General features: G+C 33.3%; 1 protein-coding gene across 8 annotated transcripts in view; it reads right to left on the reverse strand.

The window, feature by feature from the left end:
* Positions 1-19230, reverse strand: part of Pms1 (PMS1 homolog 1, mismatch repair system component) — a 78576-nt gene that overhangs the window by 54481 nt on the left and 4865 nt on the right. For 4 of the 8 annotated variants that reach the window (XM_076865614.1, XM_076865615.1, XM_076865617.1 and 1 more), the window contains 3 exons: positions 18018-18169; positions 14051-14233; positions 4249-4351 (listed from right to left, as the gene is read on the reverse strand). In XM_076865614.1, coding sequence (XP_076721729.1) covers positions 4249-4351; positions 14051-14233; positions 18018-18149 — 418 coding nt within the window. In that variant the 5' untranslated portion in view covers positions 18150-18169. Of the gene's footprint in view, positions 1-4248; positions 4352-10344; positions 10424-14050; positions 14234-18017; positions 18170-19230 lie in introns of those variants that run through there. The other 4 variants (XM_076865619.1, XM_076865621.1, XM_076865620.1 and 1 more) reach the window with 4 other exon arrangements.

Consider the following 19230-nt stretch of genomic DNA (forward strand, 5'->3'; position numbering starts at 1 on the left):
TGGAGCAAACAAGCTCTGTGTCTGAGGATCCCATATTGCAATCTGTCACTGTCAGTTCACATGGGGCTATTAAAAGTTCAGCTGGTTTCTGCTAGTGCCATACAAGATCCCTCAACCATGGTAGACTTGCTCCTTTGTCATCTGTGTCTCCACACACAGTTAATGCTCCCAGGGATGGAAGTGATCATCAATCACTTCCTCTAGAAAAGAGCATATTCTTTCTCTTGAATTCAACTCATTTAAATTTTTCAGTAATACAGTTCTTCAACAAGTTTAAAGACAACCGCAAGTCTTTAAAATTATGTTGTTTTTTTTTTCATTGCTACAAAGGCAGCAATGTTATCATCTATATTCACTATTCTTCTCTTGCAGAAAGATCATATTCCAATGTGTGGACTTTTTTGTTTGTTATTGTTTTCTTTTTTGTTTTTTAGTACCAGGGACCACTGAGTCACATCCCCAGCCCATTTTTTTCTTTGATTTTTTAATTTTAAGATAGGGTCTCACTAAGTTGCTTAGGGCCTTCCTAAGTTGCTAAGGCTAGCTTTGAACTTAAATTTTCCTACCTCAGCCTCCCAAGCCATTGGGATTATAGGCGTGTGCCAAAGCGCCAGCTTCTCACATGGTCTTACCTATCATCTTTAAATTCAAATGTCATCTTTTCTGAAAACTTACTAACCTCCCTCTAGGCAACTGGTGATTTCATTTTACTATCATTATTTATTTACTCATCTGTATTTCTTACTATTCTGTGAGTTCCCAGAGACAAATATAATGATATCTATTATAGCTATGAAAAGACAAAAGGAAAGAAGAAACTGACAAGGCAAAATGTAAAGGTATTTAAGAAAGTGAAAAGATTGTTTATTGATTTTTAAATGTTGTATCTCATCAACTACACTATACCTATCTTTATAGCAACAAATTATTACTTTAGCACCTAAAAGTATTCTCAGAGTAAAAGAAGAATTAGTAATAAGATGCAAATTACATGTGTCAATAAAAGTTATTAATGGAAAGGACTTTTCTTATTCCAAATGAAATGTGTATTCTTAAAAATAAAAGTATCAAGTAGTATTGGCCAATAAGGAGGAAGCCACAGTTATACTATCGTACTTTACTAGAGAACTGCTCAGGTCTCTAACTTGAGTGCATTCTTCAAACACCAAAATTAAATTGCAGTCATGTTTTATGTTTACATGATCCTAAGTTATGCCCCTTATAAAGGAGGCTAGTTATATTCCTAATGTAAAGGTATGAGTACTTGATAAATCAGAAAATATTCATGAATTATTTAATAAATAAAGTTGCAGCCTTCAATTAAGATGAAAAGCTCTTTCAACACATACACAATCTCACATATCAGAAATTTTAAAACATGATGCTTTATGCTAATTACAGACTAGAAAAAAAATTCCCTGATAAAAGTACTATTTTCAGATTATTAGTGCATTATAGTTTCACATAATAGTGGGATTCATTTTGACATATTCTTAAATGCATATAACATAATTTGCTCCATTTCCATCCCTAGAACTTCCTATTTCCCTCCCTCCTTCCACCTCTGATTCCCTTCCTCTACTCTATTGGTCTTTCTTTTAAAATAGGTGCATTACAGTTAAAATTGGAGTACATTGTGATATATTCATACATACATTGATATATTCAAGCATAACGTAATTCCTCAATTTTTCCCCTTTGGTCCCCAGCTTGTACTCTGGTGATCTCCTTTCTTTCAAATAGTACTTGAAATATACCCATTCTGATATTAGAGAAACACCTAAGGCAGAAGTACTAGGGGACACTAGTCAAGAAAAGTGAGGACAGAAAAAGAAGTAACTAAAATAATTGTCAGTCTTCTTAGTAAAAGAATTTAAAAGATGGAGACTTAATTTCTACATTCATTGCAAGTTTTTAAAAATCAGGCATAGTGTTTTAAAATGGAAATTAACAGAAGAAAGGGCAATTAAAATAATATGCTATTAAACATATAAATCAGTTAAATGGCTAAATTAACACCCAGAAAAAACAGAACTGGTATTTCTAGTAAACTATTTTTAAACACATTTTGTAAAGGGGTTACAAGTTTTCCAATGCCTAAATAAGATTCTGTTTTAAGTCATTACTACAACTGCAGCTGTGCTATCTATAGGTGTCATTCTATCAGATGATATGAAGAGTTACTGCTAAGTAACAATGTTCACCCACAGCAGAAATTAATTTACAAGAACCCTAAATGCACAGGTATAAATTAGGATGATTGAACTGTAGTTTTATCTTACACAGAAAATATTTAAATGGAAGCTAATGACAGCTGGTGAAATGTGAGTCTGTGATTCAATCACTCAAAAACTATCAGCAGTAAGCAATATAAATGTAAAAGGCTTTTGAGAATGTGTATTTTTATAATATGTCCACCTACAGCAATTTGAAATTAAGATTTTTGTTTTTGCTTTTGTTTTTTTCCTAATCAACTGTAATTAGGTAAAAAAAAAGTGAGTTGTGAAGGGCAACCTATAACTATTGACCTTTCAAGTATGTTGTTTCTTAAGATAAAAGGAATTGGCTAAAGAAAATAAGATTAATTTATTGACTATAAAAACTCTAATATTTGTACCTGATCTCACTAAAGGTAGAAGACTGAGGTCAGCAGGCAAAGAAAAATCAGCCAGCAAAAGGGCAAAGATCAGGTGGAGTCCATATTTAAGGATTGTTATTTCATAGTTCCCATGGAGATGAATACATAAAAGCATGAGAAGTATGAGTGATACAGAGCCACTGGCCATCCAGATTAGACTGGTTACTACAAAGATAAAAATAAATACTTTTAAGTTTTATAAGGTGACTAGGTTACTTCAAAGTACTCTACTGGACAGCTACTCAAATACCTCCTAATGGTTTCCTAATTTGAACTCCAAAGACGTGGGGGTCACAGCATTTCTGGAAAGGGAACCATAATTTCAAAAAATGCTTTCCCTTTGTCCAAACCTTCAACACATAGTAAAAGTTACAATCTATTACTTTAAATTGAAAAGTGTATAATACTTATTATTATACATCAAACTAAATAGCTACTAGATTTCTGCTCATTTTCATTAACTGAATAAATGAGGAGAAATTTAGTGTGCTTTCTTAGGAGCTCCTATTAACTTTTCTCTACATGGATACAGTATTAATATTCCTGATAATATTAATATTAATAATATTAACATTAATATTCCTAATTAATATTTCTAATAGGCAAAAGTAATCAATAACTGTGCTACAGATTTATAAAGTAAGAAATACAGTGAACAAATTCAATATCAGAAATCAGAGATAACATCTCTTAACTTTAATCATTCCATTAGCAGAGAGTATAGAAAGATTAAAGGATAGATGAAACTTAGGCCTAAAGAGATTTTTTCCCCCCTCTTAGAAGTAAATGGTTTTTAGAGAAACTTAAAGCTTAAAATATCAATTAAAATTCAGTAAATTTATACATAAATGTATACAACAACAAAGAATTATTGTTATTAATTATTAATAGGAACATAATGAATTCATCTGCCTGAAAATGATAAATGCAGAAAGGGAGAGAGTGAGTATGGGTACTAGATAAAAGAACTTTACTAGTAAATTGATAATTGTTTAAACTGAGCATCTTTGAACTATACCATGAATAAACAAATACATTTTTAAGTTATTTAATCAAAATATCTTACTGCTATGGTTTATCATTATTACAAAATTAAATGGCATTTTTAAGTGTTTCAATAAAATATTATCCTTCATATGGAAAGACAACACTGGTGATCTAATAGGAAAAAAAATGCTCTTACAAATTTTTTAGAAAAGTAAGTAATCTACACAATTGCCCAGTTTCTCACACAGTTCCTCTTGAGAACTCCTCTTTAACTATTTAATCTTTGTTGGACTACAGATATAGCTCAGTTGGTAGAGTGCTTGTCTCTCATGCACTAGGCCCTGGGTTCAATTCTCAGCACCACACACACACAAAAAAAAATCTGTGTGTGTGTGTGTTTGTATCACGAGGGTTGAAACTCTGGGCCTTATGCATGCTAGGCAAGCACCCCCAGCACTTTACCACTGAACTACATCCCCAGCTGAAGGTCGACTGTTCACTTGAAAGTTAACTAGACTTCATCAGGAGCAAGGCTAAAACAACACACTTGAATTCAAAAAGTAATGCTGCTTTTAACAAACAAGAAAGGAAAGGTAAAGAATGCTATAATGCTATTTTCTTACCTTGACCAAGATGTGAAGGTTTTTGAGAAAATATATGGCCGCTGCCATCTAAAACATACTGAGTGCTAAAATTATCAGCAGCTGTCCTTGTTGTAATTAAAACCTGGAAATTAAAAAAAAAAAAAAAATCCTCTAGCAAAATGATAACTGCAGATATTGCACTGGGTTCATTATCAAATTAGAATGAATCAATATCACATATTTACTTAATATTGAAAAAGTTTCATTTCATAAATTTTATGACGACTCTTATATAATATTTCTTAGAAGTATCCTAATAAACAATAGAGCAGCTCATATTTTTATGCTGCAAATTACTGCTTTTTATTGAATATTTTAATTAAAACACTCAAGCACCAACCAGCATACCTGAAATGGCTATATGTATTACATATTATATGATTTACATCTATAAAAGCAAGTACTTCAATTGCATCAGAGAAACCTGCTTTTGAAGAGAATATTTCCATAAATTAGTGAACAAACGAGTAATTCTTAGGTAAAGTGATCATTCCCTTCCCCTTTTATATTCAAAGTAATATAGCACTTCTGTATTTCAGGTTTATGATTCAAAAAATTTTAAAAATTTAAATTATACACACATATAAACTCATGGGCAATTTTTCTTAAACCCGAGTTTAAAATTCATTGTTTAAGAATACATTTTTATTTAAAAACAACATGAGCATTAAACATATAAGAGGTTTTATCCAGCATGAAAACAATCCTCAGATGTTAGTCATAGAAATACAAATTTAAGAATGTCTGCACTCTTTCAGCTGCCCTAATCCTATCTATCTCATGAGATTAGCAGAGAAACGTAACATAAAACACACTGTTGCACAAAAAAAACCCCAAAGATGTGGAGTGCGGATGCTGGCAAGGAAAGCAAAATGTACTGGGAAGAAGGTAGCCACATATGTTAAGCAATGACCCAAAATTGGGAGTAATCTTTCTTGGCAATATCCCTGGACTCAGAAGAGCTAAATATTCTAAAATATATTTACACAGTTTAAAAGCCACAAAGATGCAGCTATACTGCTTGAACTCATCTGGATCCAGTACATTTGTTGGTTTACATGGGCACCCTGTAGGGAAAACCAGAAACACCATAAAAAGATATGACTATTCTAGCTCAAAGTACTAGTAGAGTCATTAGATTCTGAGTGAAGTCCATAAAATCCTTATTAGGGTCATTAGGTCAAGCTACTATTTCTGTTATAACTATTCCAAGAGATCTACCTATACCTAGTTGTAAGCCTCTATAATGCTTTTTTGGGGGAAGGGGGTACTTGGGACTGACCCCAGGGGCACTTTATCACTGAGCTACATCCCCAGTCCTTTTATATTTTATTTTGAAACAGGGTCTTGCTAAGCTGCTGAGAGCTGGCCTCAAACTTGGGATCCTCCTGCCTCAGCCACCCCATTAGCTAGGATTACAGGCATGCACCACTGTGCCTGGTAGCTTTTATGTACTCTTTGGCAGTAAGGATTGAACTGAAGGGTACTTAACCACCAAGCCACATTCCCAGAAAAAAAATTTTTCCCCCTACATAGGGTCTTGCTAAATTGCTAGGGCCTCACTAAATTGCTGAGGCTGGCTTTGAACTTACCATCCTCCTGCCTCAGCTTCCCAAACTGCTGGGATTACAGGTGTGTACCAAACTTTTGTGTACTCTAAAGTGATTATTCTTCTTCCAAAATATATTCCATGGTTTAAAAGATGTATAATTTGAAGTAATTTCCTGACAACTAAGCTTAATCTTCCCTACTACATTCCAGCTATAATGTATCCAACAGTAATTTCCTCTAGTAAAGTTTATTTAAAGGATAGAAAGCTTAGAGATTTTTGTTTCCTGTATTTTAATTATTCCAACAATTGCCCCTTTAAAAACAATCTAAGTCCTTCTCCAAAATGTCAAGGTCATCTGAATTCTATTTCTATTCTCCAAAGAGCTAGCCACCTGACCTAAAGTTGGTATCACTGAGCAAAGGCAGCCCTGGAACTCTCAGTTCCAGCACTAACTTTGCCAGTGGCTTCTAGACAGTCCTGAATAAATGATTACACTATCATCTTTGAGGGGAGGGTGATGATAAGATGAAGACGATGCTAATACTTTATAAGGTTACATGGGATTTTGCTTCAACCACTTCAAAGCACTTTATAAGATATTAAATCGTTCACCCTTTAAACATTCTTAATAAATATGAAAATACTCTCCAGTCTAAAAAATAAACTAAAGTGATAAAATTTGAAATGGGTCTTTAGTGCTCATAATGTAGCATTTATGTTAAAATAAATGAAATATGATACATTTTGTAACAAAAAAATTTTTAATTACAATTTGTAGGGCACTATGAAAATTTATTTAGATAGGAGATGCACTGCAATTCATTGGTAAAGACAGTGAAATAAAACACATATAAGCATGTTTCACAAATTCATGAAATACAGTGTGTTCCTCAGAGGAAAGAATTGTATTTCAAGAGTTCATTTCATCATATGACCCTATGTCCTGGGCAGGAAACCTTTTTTTGGACCAGGCACAGATTCAGAATGCATTAGCTGTGCAGAAACTAGCATTTGAACTTGCAGTAACTACATCATCAGGAGCATCTCTAATATTACAAACTATTACTGGTGATTCTTACTAGAGACTTGAGGAATAATAGAAGTAAATCCAATGGTGTCAAGAAAAGAAAATAGAGTCAATATTTTTAAAAGAGGAGTTTTAGAAGTCTTTAGAGGACCTTAGGGGTTATTAGCTATCAGTTATTAAAAACTCACTTAATATCAAGGAATTATAGTACTATTACAAAATTAGAATTATAGGAAAACCTTTAAATATGAGATAAGCAGTTTTTTCTCAGTATTTAGATAAAAAGTTCATTTTAAAACCAGAATATGTATCCTGTTAATTCAAGCAAAAATCCTCTCTTGGAAAAAATTTATTTAAGGTAATTATCATAAAGCCATTTTGGGGGTTGACTCTTGTTTTATTTTTGTAGTACTGTGGATCAAATACAGGGCCTCATGAATGCCAGAGTAGGCAAGTGTTCCACCAGTAAGCCACACCCACAGGCCTGTGCTGACTTTTGGAATGAATACTTTGGCACAGAAAAATGAGTCTGAAAACTAAGATAACCAAGATGGGGTCTTGCCAAGTAGTCCAGGCTGGTATCAAACTTGTGATCCTCCTGCCTTAGCCTCAAAAGTGGCTGGGATTATAGATGTATACCACCACTACACCTGGTTGGTTTTACCCCTTTCAACAGAGTTCTATCACCTGTGAGGAGGCTGCATCAAGAAGTAAAATATTCCAGATGCTTCAAGCAGTTCTATGCCAGATAGGTATGGTAGCTCACACTTGCAATCCCAGCAATTTGGGAGGCTAAGGCAGGAGAATCACAAGTTCAAGACCAACCTCTACAACTGAGATCCTCAGCAACTTAGTGATATATATATATCACAATATATATATATATATATATTTTTTTTTTCCCCCATGTTTACCCTGACTAAATCTCTAACCACCATAGCTATAAAGGACATAGGGGCAGCCTACACTGAGAAAAAGGAACCAGGATCATTTGCTTCATCTAGAACCAGTAATGGTAGAGGCTTCCCTTTATTCCTTTACAGCTGTGAGGACCCACAAATAAGGAATTCCAACTCCTATCTTCCAAACAGTATGACTTAATGTCTCAGTCTGCCCCAATAAGCCATGGAGGCTTACCTTGATGTATAACAAAATCAAACCTACAGATCCTGTGCTATCTCACATGTTGGAATAATACCCTGCACTTGGCAGCAACTTAAAAAATGCTGAATGGATCAATCAACATATGAGCAATATATGCAGTTGGCTGGTAATTCTTTTAAGAAAAAAATTTAAAAAAAAAACAAAACTTCATGCAACAAAATGAAGAACTTTGGTGAAAATTAGAATTTATCTATGAATGGCTATGAATTTTCAGAAAGAAGTTCCCAAAAATATGGAGAAGTCTATGTAAACTTTGGATGATAAGGTGAAATACTACACACAGACAAGACAATAAGCAAATCATCACCTGGATGATAATGCTGTATACTGCTCTTCACATCGAAGTCCAAAGTAAAAATAACTTTCATTTGCATGATACGTGACAACAGTCAAGATAGTTTAATATGTAGCAATTTTTTTATCCTCAATTCATTATCCTTACTTTATCGATGGAGGAAAAAAATGACTGTATGAAAAGTTAGTCCATTTTATGCATTCGGCCAAATCTCTTATTCAAACACTTGGGATTTAGAATTAGAACTCTGATTCCTAGGTTCAGCTTGATCTGATTTTCAGAAAATAATGCAAAACTATTCTATCTCTTCCTAAAACAAAGGTATAAGTTAGTTTTCATTCAAAATCTAGTTCAAAAAATTAAACAAGTTTCTTAAACATGTTTTGGATAGAAAAGCTTAATTTATATAATGTATTTATAATATCAACCTAAAAGGAGTATGTTTTATTATGTAAAAGGAAGAACATATACAAAAAAGTCCTTACAAAAATTTCTATGAACAGAAGCTTCACGACTTCCAGTTCATTCCAATCGTTAGGCTAACAGTGAAGAATGACAAATATCTCAAAATTATTTTTCTATCAACCACAAATTTCAAGAAGTTATGCTTATTGATATGATTTAAAAAAAACAAATTAGCCAATTTGTGTCAGTAACTGAAACATTCATCATAGGTTACAGAAGAAGCAATTTAATTTTTAAATATTAATAGTTCACTCTGCAAATATAAAAAGAAGTGCTTTACTCCTTTGGACTGTTAAAGTCTGAAACTGGAAGTTATTTTAAAATTGATGAATTGGGAAAACTGCTTATTTTTGTCATGTATGTAAATAAAGGATACAGAATTACCAGGCTGGAGGTATAGTTCCATGACAGAGCACTTGCTAACATGCACAAGTCCCTGGGTTTGACATCCACCATAGCAAAAAAGAAAACAAAATGGAATTAGGTGCATTTCATATTTCTAGTTTTGCTGGGATTTCCCTTTTTATAATTTAAATTATTAACATATAAAATCACCTAAAAAAGTAAATTTAACAACTGAAATTCAAGTTGAGAGTCATTTAACAATATGACAAAACTATATACCAGTTATATATTATCAATCTATTGAACCTTGGATGGTTTACAAACAGAAGACTTTAAAATTACCTAATTATCTACATCAAATAATTTGGTAGACAAAATAACCAAATCACTAATTTTTATTATGTAACTGTAATTCTATCTAAAAAATTTCAAAATAAACCAGAGCCTTTAAATATTGAAAGTTCTAGGAAAACCTGGGCAACTTAGGAAGACCCTGTCTCAAAAAAAAAAAAAAAAAGACTGTACTGTACTAAACAAATAGAAATAAGCAATTTTTATACATGAAACCTTATTTCTTTCTGAATGGAGAAGAATAGTAAGTTTAGAAAGTGAACATTTTCCCTCAAAAGGTTAAAACTTTTAAGTTTTAAACTTATAAGTCCCTTTCTAACCATGCTGGTAAGAAGGCAAGATCTCAGTTCTGAGAGGCATGAAATTGAAACTGTATTGTTAGCTTAGCCATGTAGATACTATGGGTCTCTGAATAGGTCACAATTTTCATGTTACGTTTATTTCACTGCACATAGCTTCTCTGAAATAAACTACCTAGCACAGTACCCTGCACATATAGGAGACAATCAAATGTTAGTTAAATGATTATTAGAGAATATTTTGAAGTTGTGGTACAAAGATTTGGCATTTGGCCTCACCACACCCCAGTTTCCTCATCAGTAATATAAAGACACTGAGCCAGAGAACACCTAAACTGTAGGTAGGCTTACCCATAAAGATTCGGGGACACAGATTAGTGAACAGACGTTTATTGAGGAGTACTCTGAGTGATCATTTGTGGGAACGGGGCAGAGCTATCTTGAACTGGAACCAAAATAGTTACTGGATGCAGGTTGCTCTGCATGACCTGGATAAGGTAACTCTCTTCAGTGAAGTAAAGGCAAACTCCAAAGGGAAATTCAGTTGTGCACACTCACTCAGTATTCTTCATAGTACCTGGTACTAAAGTTGGGGATCCGGGCAGTGCACTATGGTCTATTAGTCCTACCAGGGTCTCTTCCAATTATATCTTTCCTTTATCTTTCAGGTACAATCAAACCTAAATCATCATCAAAAACCTGTAACAAAATAATACATGCCTCAAGATTCCATTTATATCAAGTTCAAAAACAGGCAGAACTAATCTATGTTTTCAGAGGCCAGAATAGTGGATTCTTCTGAGATACTGACAGGGAGGGGACCTAAGAGAACTTTCTAGGGTGCTGATAACAACCTTTATCTTAATCTTGAGTATATATGCAAAAATTTACTGTGCCCCCCCCACACCTGTGTAGTTTCCTCAAAGATTTCAAAGAAAGAGAATTCTGTGAAATGCTATTAATATTTTTAAATATAAACAAATGTTTTGCACTGCAATGTGGAAACTGCAAACTTTCTTTAAAAAGTTTAGTTTTCCATTATTGTGATACTTTGACAATTCTTTTATGATTCTAATGAGCAAAATTACTCTAGAAGTTATTATTCAATAACACTTTTTTTAAAAAATATTTATTCATTTATCTTTTTAGTTTTCGGCAGACACAACATCTTTGTTTTTATGTGGTGCTGAGGATCGAACCCGGGCCACACGCAGCCAGGCGAGCACGCTACCGCTTGAGCCACATCCCCAGCCCTCACTTTAATACCTCAAAAATAAGACAAAATTGATAAACACAGATGTCAAGTTGGCTTAAGTAATCACATACAAAAAAAAAAGATAAAATGACTCATGGGCAAAACTTGCAAATCTGCTGTGTAAAATCAGAACTACAGTGAAAATCTGGAAATATTACACAGCTCATGTAAAACATATTTATAAAGACTAAGTGTAGTGCTGCCATCTAGCAGGCAAAATTGGTTATGACCAATTTTGTCTCTGAAAGCGTAAATGTATCTTTTAGAATAAAACATAGATGTGCCAAATTATCATTTCTAACAATACTCTACCAAAATAACACTAAAAAGATATCTGCCAGTTTTTACAACAGCTAAACTACATATATATCAATATTTATGTTCTAAAATAGTCACAAGAAACTCAAACAACAGTACCAGTACTGGGAGGTTCAAAGAACCTCCGTTTTAAAAACTAACTTTATGTACAAGACCCAGGGCTACAGGTTCCCATATAAGTTCTCTGATGAGAAAGATGGGCAATATGCTGATGTACCCTCCTCTTCTTTTTTCTCCAAAATCAATTGGAAGGTTCAGTGAATTCTAAATAAAGCAAGTGTTAAGTAAGATAAAGAAGCACATGATGTGCTAGATTTTGGGTAGAGGTTTTATGAGCACACTTAAGGATTTCTTATTTTATGGAAAACTGAACATCTGGATGCCAACAAGGGACAGAACTTTGTCTACTATGCTACAACAGTCAAATCTCCCACTTAAACTGTACCATCTCTGACATTTTTCTGGTCTACTTAAGACAATACCTTATAAAGCCCCAAAGTCAAAGAGAAAGTGTATACCTAGCTAGGACCCTATTCACAAAAAATGGAGAAAACCTAAACTATGTCAGCACTTCAAAGACAGAAGGCCAAAGAAAGGACCACATGAATCTGGAGAATACATCATTGCTGAGAAGATCAGGCTACTAAACACATGTCCAAAAACCAGAACAAAAGACAGTAACAATATGTCATGTCCATGCCACTTTTCCTAAACAATAGTTATCAAACGCTATCATTTTACTACACATTGCCATTCTCATCTAAATAAGATATTCCACCTTAAACACAACTAGGCAAACCTCAAAAATTACATAAACAGACCCCCATAATCACCCTGTCACCTTTACTGGCGTAAAGATACTGTCACACAATAAAACAGAGACCGCCAGCCACAGAGTAACAGTATAGCATAAAGAAACTAGTAAAATCAGGTAACCAAACACAAATAAGACACATGGAAATGCAGAGATCAAGGTTATAGAAAAGTTTTGCCACAAACTAGTTATAAAATCTGGGGCAGAGGAAGTGTAATACAATTGGTATGATACAACTGAATGTATCAGGCACTGAACTAAGGGTTTGTAAACATTACAAAAACCTAACCAGCAGTCAGAAGAGTAAAGTTCTAGTATCCAATCTGCCCCTAGATATCTATACTTTAAAATAAGTTAATTCACACCTCTAGATTTAACCTCATTATCTGTAGTGACCAAAGTGGAACTTCCAGTGTGGGTTCCATAGAGCAATAAACAAACAAAAACACAGTAATATGAAGGTTCAATGCCCAGTACTGAAAAAACAAATAACAGTAATATGCTGCTGCTTCTTCTTTTTTTTTTTTTTTAGTATTTATTTTTTAGCTGCAGGTGGACACAATACCTTTATTTTATTTTTATGTAGTGCTGACAATTGAACCCAGTGCCTCACGCATGCTAGGTGAGCACTCTACCACTGAGCCACAACCCAGCCCAGTAATATACTTCTTCTTTTTTTTTTTTTTTTTTTTTAGAGAGAGAGAGACAGAGAGAGAGAAAGAGAGAGAGAGAGAGAATTTTAATATTTATTTTTCAGTTTTCAGTGGACACAACATCTTTGTTTGTATGTGGTGCTGAGGATCGAACCCGGGCCATGCGCATGCCAGGCGAGCGCGCTACCGCTTGAGCCACATCCCCAGCCCAATATACTTCTTAAGAAGAATTTTATGATGAAGGAGATGTAGGGGAAAGTATCATAAAATACTACTTTTAAAGATTCACATTGTGGGCTGGGGTTGTGGCTCAGCGGTAGAGCACTCACCTCGCACATGCAAAGCCTTGGGCTCAATCCTCAACACCACATAAAAATAAATAAATTAAATAAAGATACTGTGTCCAACTACAACTAAAAAATAAATATTAAAAAAAAAGATTCACAATATGCTTTACTATGGTAATGACTAAAAAATCCTATAGATAAGTATCTTTAATTTTTAAAATATATCTTTTCCAAGCCAAAGGGCTACTAAACATTTTCCTCTAGTAAGTATTAACATTGCAAAATACACAATGCTGTTCCTCAAAGAATATGGATAGAATTGCCATGACACTGCAAACCCACTTCTAGGTGTATAACCAAAAGATGTGAAGGCAGAAACTTGAACAAATGTTTGTACACCCATGTTAAGAGCAATATTATCCATTAAAAGTCAAAAGGTGAAAGTAACCTAAGTATCCACCTACAGATGAATGGATATAAATGTGATATACACACAAAATTTTGATACATGTCACAATGTTCACAAACCTTGAAGACATTATCCTTGCAGACATTATTATATTAGGTGAGACAAACAAAGGACAAATACAGTATGATTCCATATATATAAAGTATCTGAATATTTAATTCATAGACAGAAAGCAAGATAGTGGTTATTAGAAGATGGGAAAAAGGAAAAGGGAATCATTCTTTAATGGGTACTGAGAATCAGTTTAGGATGATGAAAAATTCTGCAGATGGTAGTGTTGATAGGTGTATAACAATGTGAATGTATTTGATGCTACTTAGCTGCACACTTAAAAATGCTTAAAATGGTAATACTTTATGTTAAATATACCTTAATATAAAATGTAAGAAGTTTTACATCTTTTCCAAGTACTGGATTAGATGCCTCTTAATTTTAATATTCTGTTATTATGTAATACTAAAATTGTCTATAATATAAATGACCTTACCTCAGCAACACAACAAATTGACCCCAAGGCTTCCCCACGAAAACCATAGGTTGTCAAATTTTCCAGATCTTCATGACTGTTTATTTTTGAGGTGTAGTACTTCACTGCCATTACAGGTGCATCAACAGCCTTGATACCCTCACCATTATCTCGAACCTCAATTTTATCAAATCCATAGTTCTCCTACAAAGTTAAAAACACTTTTAATATATAAAAACATTAAACTGTGATCATATTTAGAAACAAACCACAAATCAAATAATTTGGTCTTTTTGTTTTTTGGTACTGAGGCCAGAACTCAAGGGCTCTTTACCACTGAGCTACATCTCCAATCCTTTTTTTAAGTTTTGAGACAGAGTCTTGCCAAATTGCTGCACAGTCTACCAAGTTGCCCAGGTTGGTCTGGAACAGGTCTGAGTGGTGGCACCCAACTTATTCATTCACACTATGGAAAGAAGAATTTAAAGTCTTCAGTTCTACTAATTATGGTACATGAATAAATCCCTTGTTTTCTCTAGACTGAAATTGACTGTAAAATAAAAGACAGTCTGATCTTTAAAGGTTCTTTGACTTGTTTCACTATCATGGGTATTTCTAATAAATTATGTTTAATAATCTATATTTATAAAAAACAAAAAACTCAGGTGATAAGTAGGCAAATGAACTAAAGAGACATGTCTGAAAAGAAGAAATATAAATAGCCAACAAATATATGATAAAATATTCAACATCTTTAGCAATGAGAGAAATGCAAATCAAAACTATGCTGAGATTTTATCTTAGTTAGATTTTATTCCAGTTAGAATGGCAATCATTAAAAATACAAATTACCACAAATGTGGACTAGAATGTGGAGGAAAAGGTATACCATGCCTTGTTGGTAGGACTGCAAATTAGTACAAACACTCTGGAAACCAGTATAAAGAATCCTTACAAGACTAGAAATGAAAACACCTAGAGAGAAATAAGATATTTTTTTAAAAAGGGGATCTCATAAAAATAGAAAAGAGAAGAGTAGATTAGAAGAAAGGGATCACGGCAGAGAGAGGAAGGATGGGAAAGGGAAGGAACTGTGGAATTCTACTAAATTATGGTACACACATATTAATATACACAATGAATTCCATTTTTATGTACAACTATAATGTATCAACTGAAAAAAAAGTTAATAGAAGAAAGACCAGTAGAGGAAAAGAGATCAGGGGAAAGGGTAAGGGAAGGAAAGGGAAAGTACAGGTGATTGAAATGTAGCAAATTATGTTATATGAATTTGTAAATGTCAAAATGAATACCACAATTACTAACTATAATGAACAATTATTTTTCTTCCAGAGACAATTAAGAATAAAATACATGTTTTAGAGACAAAAAAAAAAAGATATTTGTTTACCTGCCTAAAATTGATTCTTAAGCAAAATCTGTCATATATAAAGATATAATCCTATTTGGTTATTACCAATTGTACTCTAATCAGACTAAACTGATTACATGAAATGCTTAAGAAAAATAAATTGTCTTTTTGGGGTTTAACTTGATATACATTTTTTCATGTTTATAAAGCTTATAGGGTATTATTTAAAAACCCAATACAGGTTTGATATAGAAGAGCAGTTCTATAGCAGCATCAATATCAACTAGAAACTTGTTAGAAAGCTTATATAGTAGCATTAGTTTCAACTAGAAATTTGTTAGAAATGCAAAGTCTCAAGCCCCCCCAAGAATCACAAGTCTCAGAAGGAGAGCCCATTATCTAACAAATCTTCTAATTTAATCTGATTCACCCAAACACTGTGAGAACCACTAGTATAGAGGAAAGATATTGAATGAATCAGAAAGACTGAATTCCAATTTTAGCTCCATTACTACTGGATTCTGGGCTGGGATTGTGCTCAGTGTTAGAGCACTTGCCTAGCACTGGGTTTGATCCTCAGCACCACATTCAAAAATAAAGGTATTGTGTCCATCTATAACTAAAAAACTAAAAAACAGAACATTTACTATCTGTAAAATGGGTGTAGTAATAGTTTACCAATCTATTACTATTTATTTACCAATAAACAGTATTTATATTCAGGTTTTATAGATATATCATAGAATCTTATCTGATAAGATTAGATCCCTTTCCTATAATAAATCCTTTTCTACAATGAATTTGTGAATATGTCAAAATGAGCACAATTACATAACTATAATGAACAATTATTTTTCTTCCAGAGACAATTAAAAACAGGATACATGTTTTAGAGACCAAAAAAAAAAAAAGAACAATATATTTATTTACAACAAATACATGACAAACTGCTCAACATCAGTAACAATTAGGGAAATGCAAATCAAAACTACACTGAGATTTCATCTCACCCCAGTTAAAACGGCAGCCATCAAGAATACAAACAATAACTAGTCACAGTAGCAAACACTTATAATCCCAGCAAAATGGGAGGTTAAGGAAGGAAGATCATAAGTTCAAAGCCAGCCTCAGCAATGTAGCAAGGTCCTGTTTCAAAATAAAAAGGGCTGAGGATGTGGCTCAGTGGTTAAGCACCCCTGAGTTCAATACTGGTACCAAAAACAATCAAACAAACAAAAAAAGAATACAAACAATAATAAATGCTGAAGAGTTTGTGGAGAAAAAGGAACAGTTTTACACTGTTGGTGGTATTATAAATTTATACAACCCTGAAAATCAATCAGTATGGAGATTCCTCAAAAGACTAAAAGGAACTACCATAAGACCCAGGTATACTACTTCTCAGTATTTATCCTGAAGTGTTAAATTCAGTCTACTATAGTGATACATGCATACCCATGTTTATGCAGCAAAATTCACAATGGTCAAACAATGAAACCAGCTCAGGTGACCATCAATGGATGAACAGAGAAAAAAATGTGGTATATATACATAATGGAGTTTTACTCAGCCATAAAGAAGAATGAAATTATGTCATTTTCAGGAAAATGGATGGAACTTGAGAACATTATATTAAGCCAAATAGGCCACACTCAGAAGGTCAAGGGTAGTATATTTTCCTCTCACAGGTGGAAGCTAGAGAAGAAAAAGAAAAAGAGGGGTAAGGGTGGGGAGATCTCATGAAAATCAAAGGGAGATCATTAGAGTAGAAGAAAGATATCAGAGGAGAAAAGGAGGTAATGATATTGGCCAAATTATACTGTAATTTAGTGCACATGTACAAACATGTAACAATGAATCCCACTGCTATGTACAATTACAATAAACCAATAAAAATGGAAAAAAAAAAGATATTTACTTACCTGCCTAAGATTGTTAAGCAAAATCTGTCATAAATAAAGTCATTTAAAAAGATAAAATCCCTTTCCTATGTTGATATTATAATCAACATTTTTTATAATGCCAAAATACTAGAAATAACACAAATATCTGATAATTAAGAAATTTTTTAAAAAGTATTCAAACATTCAAAGAAATTTATTTACTTTCCTAAAAAGTGCTAGGAACTGGCTAGTTATAAAGGACACAAAAATGAAAAAAATATAGCTTACTACTATGAACTTGCAATTTAGAGTAGGGGAAATGGACATGTAAACTAAATGCAAAAAATCATAATGAATGTTCTAAGGCATATTAATTTAATGATTTTAACATGCAGCACTTAAAATGCCAAAATTAAAGTAATAATGGGAATGGTTTTGAAACAAAATTAGGTGGGAAAATAAAATGCATAGAGGAATATATGAAAGAAGTAAACAAGAATAACCAAAGAGAAATATTAGAAAATACTAACATTAAAATGATGTTTAGGTGACTGAGTCCTGAAATACATGTTTTATTATAATTTCTTCAGTGTTACTATATTATTGACTTGAATAAAAATTTAATTTTAGGTACTTGCTCTTAAGACAAATATCATATGTGTAATTTGCTGGCACAAAGAAAGAAGAAAAGATCTACAAGGCTCCTTTCTTAGTATCTTTCAAGAAAACTCACCAGTTTTACATCTATGCTTGTAGCACCAGCATCCAAGGAGTTTTCAAAGAGTTCTTTTACAACACTGACCACTGACGTGATTATCTGAGAACTTGAAAGGAGACGAACTGTTGCTGCAGGCAACTGTTTCATTCTAATGCTTAGCAGAACAGCTAGAAGATAAAAATACAAGTTGTAAAAATAAGAATTGTTAAACAATCCTAATAGAAGTAATAAAAATAATAATGATATAACAATAATAGTAATAACAGCTCATACTCATTTAGCCTTACTGTATGCCAGGCTCTATTTAAGGCATATGCAGTATTAAATGATTTATTTCATACCAATACATTTTCTTTATTGGGAGGGTTCCAGAGATTGAACCCAGAAGCACTTAACCACTGAGCCATATCATCCCCAGTACTTTTTATATTTTGAGACCGGGTCTTGCTAAATTGCTTAGGATCTCACTAAATTGTTGAAGCTGGCTTTGAATTCTTGATCCTCCTGCCTCAGCCTCTCAAACCTCTAGGATTATAGGTGTGCATCACCATGCCCAGCTTATACAAATACACTCTGAAATAGGTGTTATTTAATTATCTGCATTTTATATTACTACTGAAGCACAGAGAAGAAAACTTGTACAAGGTCATTTAATTAAGAGGCATAGCTGAGACTTACATACAGGCAAGTTATTTAAAACTTCCTCTATTGATAGGTAATCTTATTACCTCTTATGAATAAATGACCAAACTGGGTGCAGTGGCACATACCTGTAATCCCAGTGTCTCAGGAGGCTGAGGTAGGAGGATCAAAAATTCAAAGCCAGCCTTAGCAATAGTGATGCACTAAGCAACTCAGTGCGACACTGTCTCTAAATAAAATATAAAATAGGACTGGGGATATGGCTTAGTGCTTAAGTGTCCCCGAGTTCAATCCCTAGTACCCGCCACCCCCTCCAAATGACCAAAGCAGTTTCAAAAATCTAAGCAGAAATCATTTTATTTTTTATGTGGAGGGACTTGAGCCATTTTCAATACTAATAGAAAATGGGATTGTACTCTCAGTGGTGAGGAAAAAGAATTTATAGTTCTCCTTAAATTGTCGTAGCACTTTTAGCATGTAACATATTTAGCTTTTCTAAGGTATTCTCTTCTATTACTTTATTTCATTTGTTGGCCTTGGTATTAATTGCATCTAAATGCCCTGAAAGCAGGAGATCATAGTTTGC

Source organism: Callospermophilus lateralis, chromosome 9 (assembly GCF_048772815.1).
Source record: "Callospermophilus lateralis isolate mCalLat2 chromosome 9, mCalLat2.hap1, whole genome shotgun sequence".
Lineage (NCBI taxonomy): Eukaryota > Metazoa > Chordata > Mammalia > Rodentia > Sciuridae > Callospermophilus > Callospermophilus lateralis.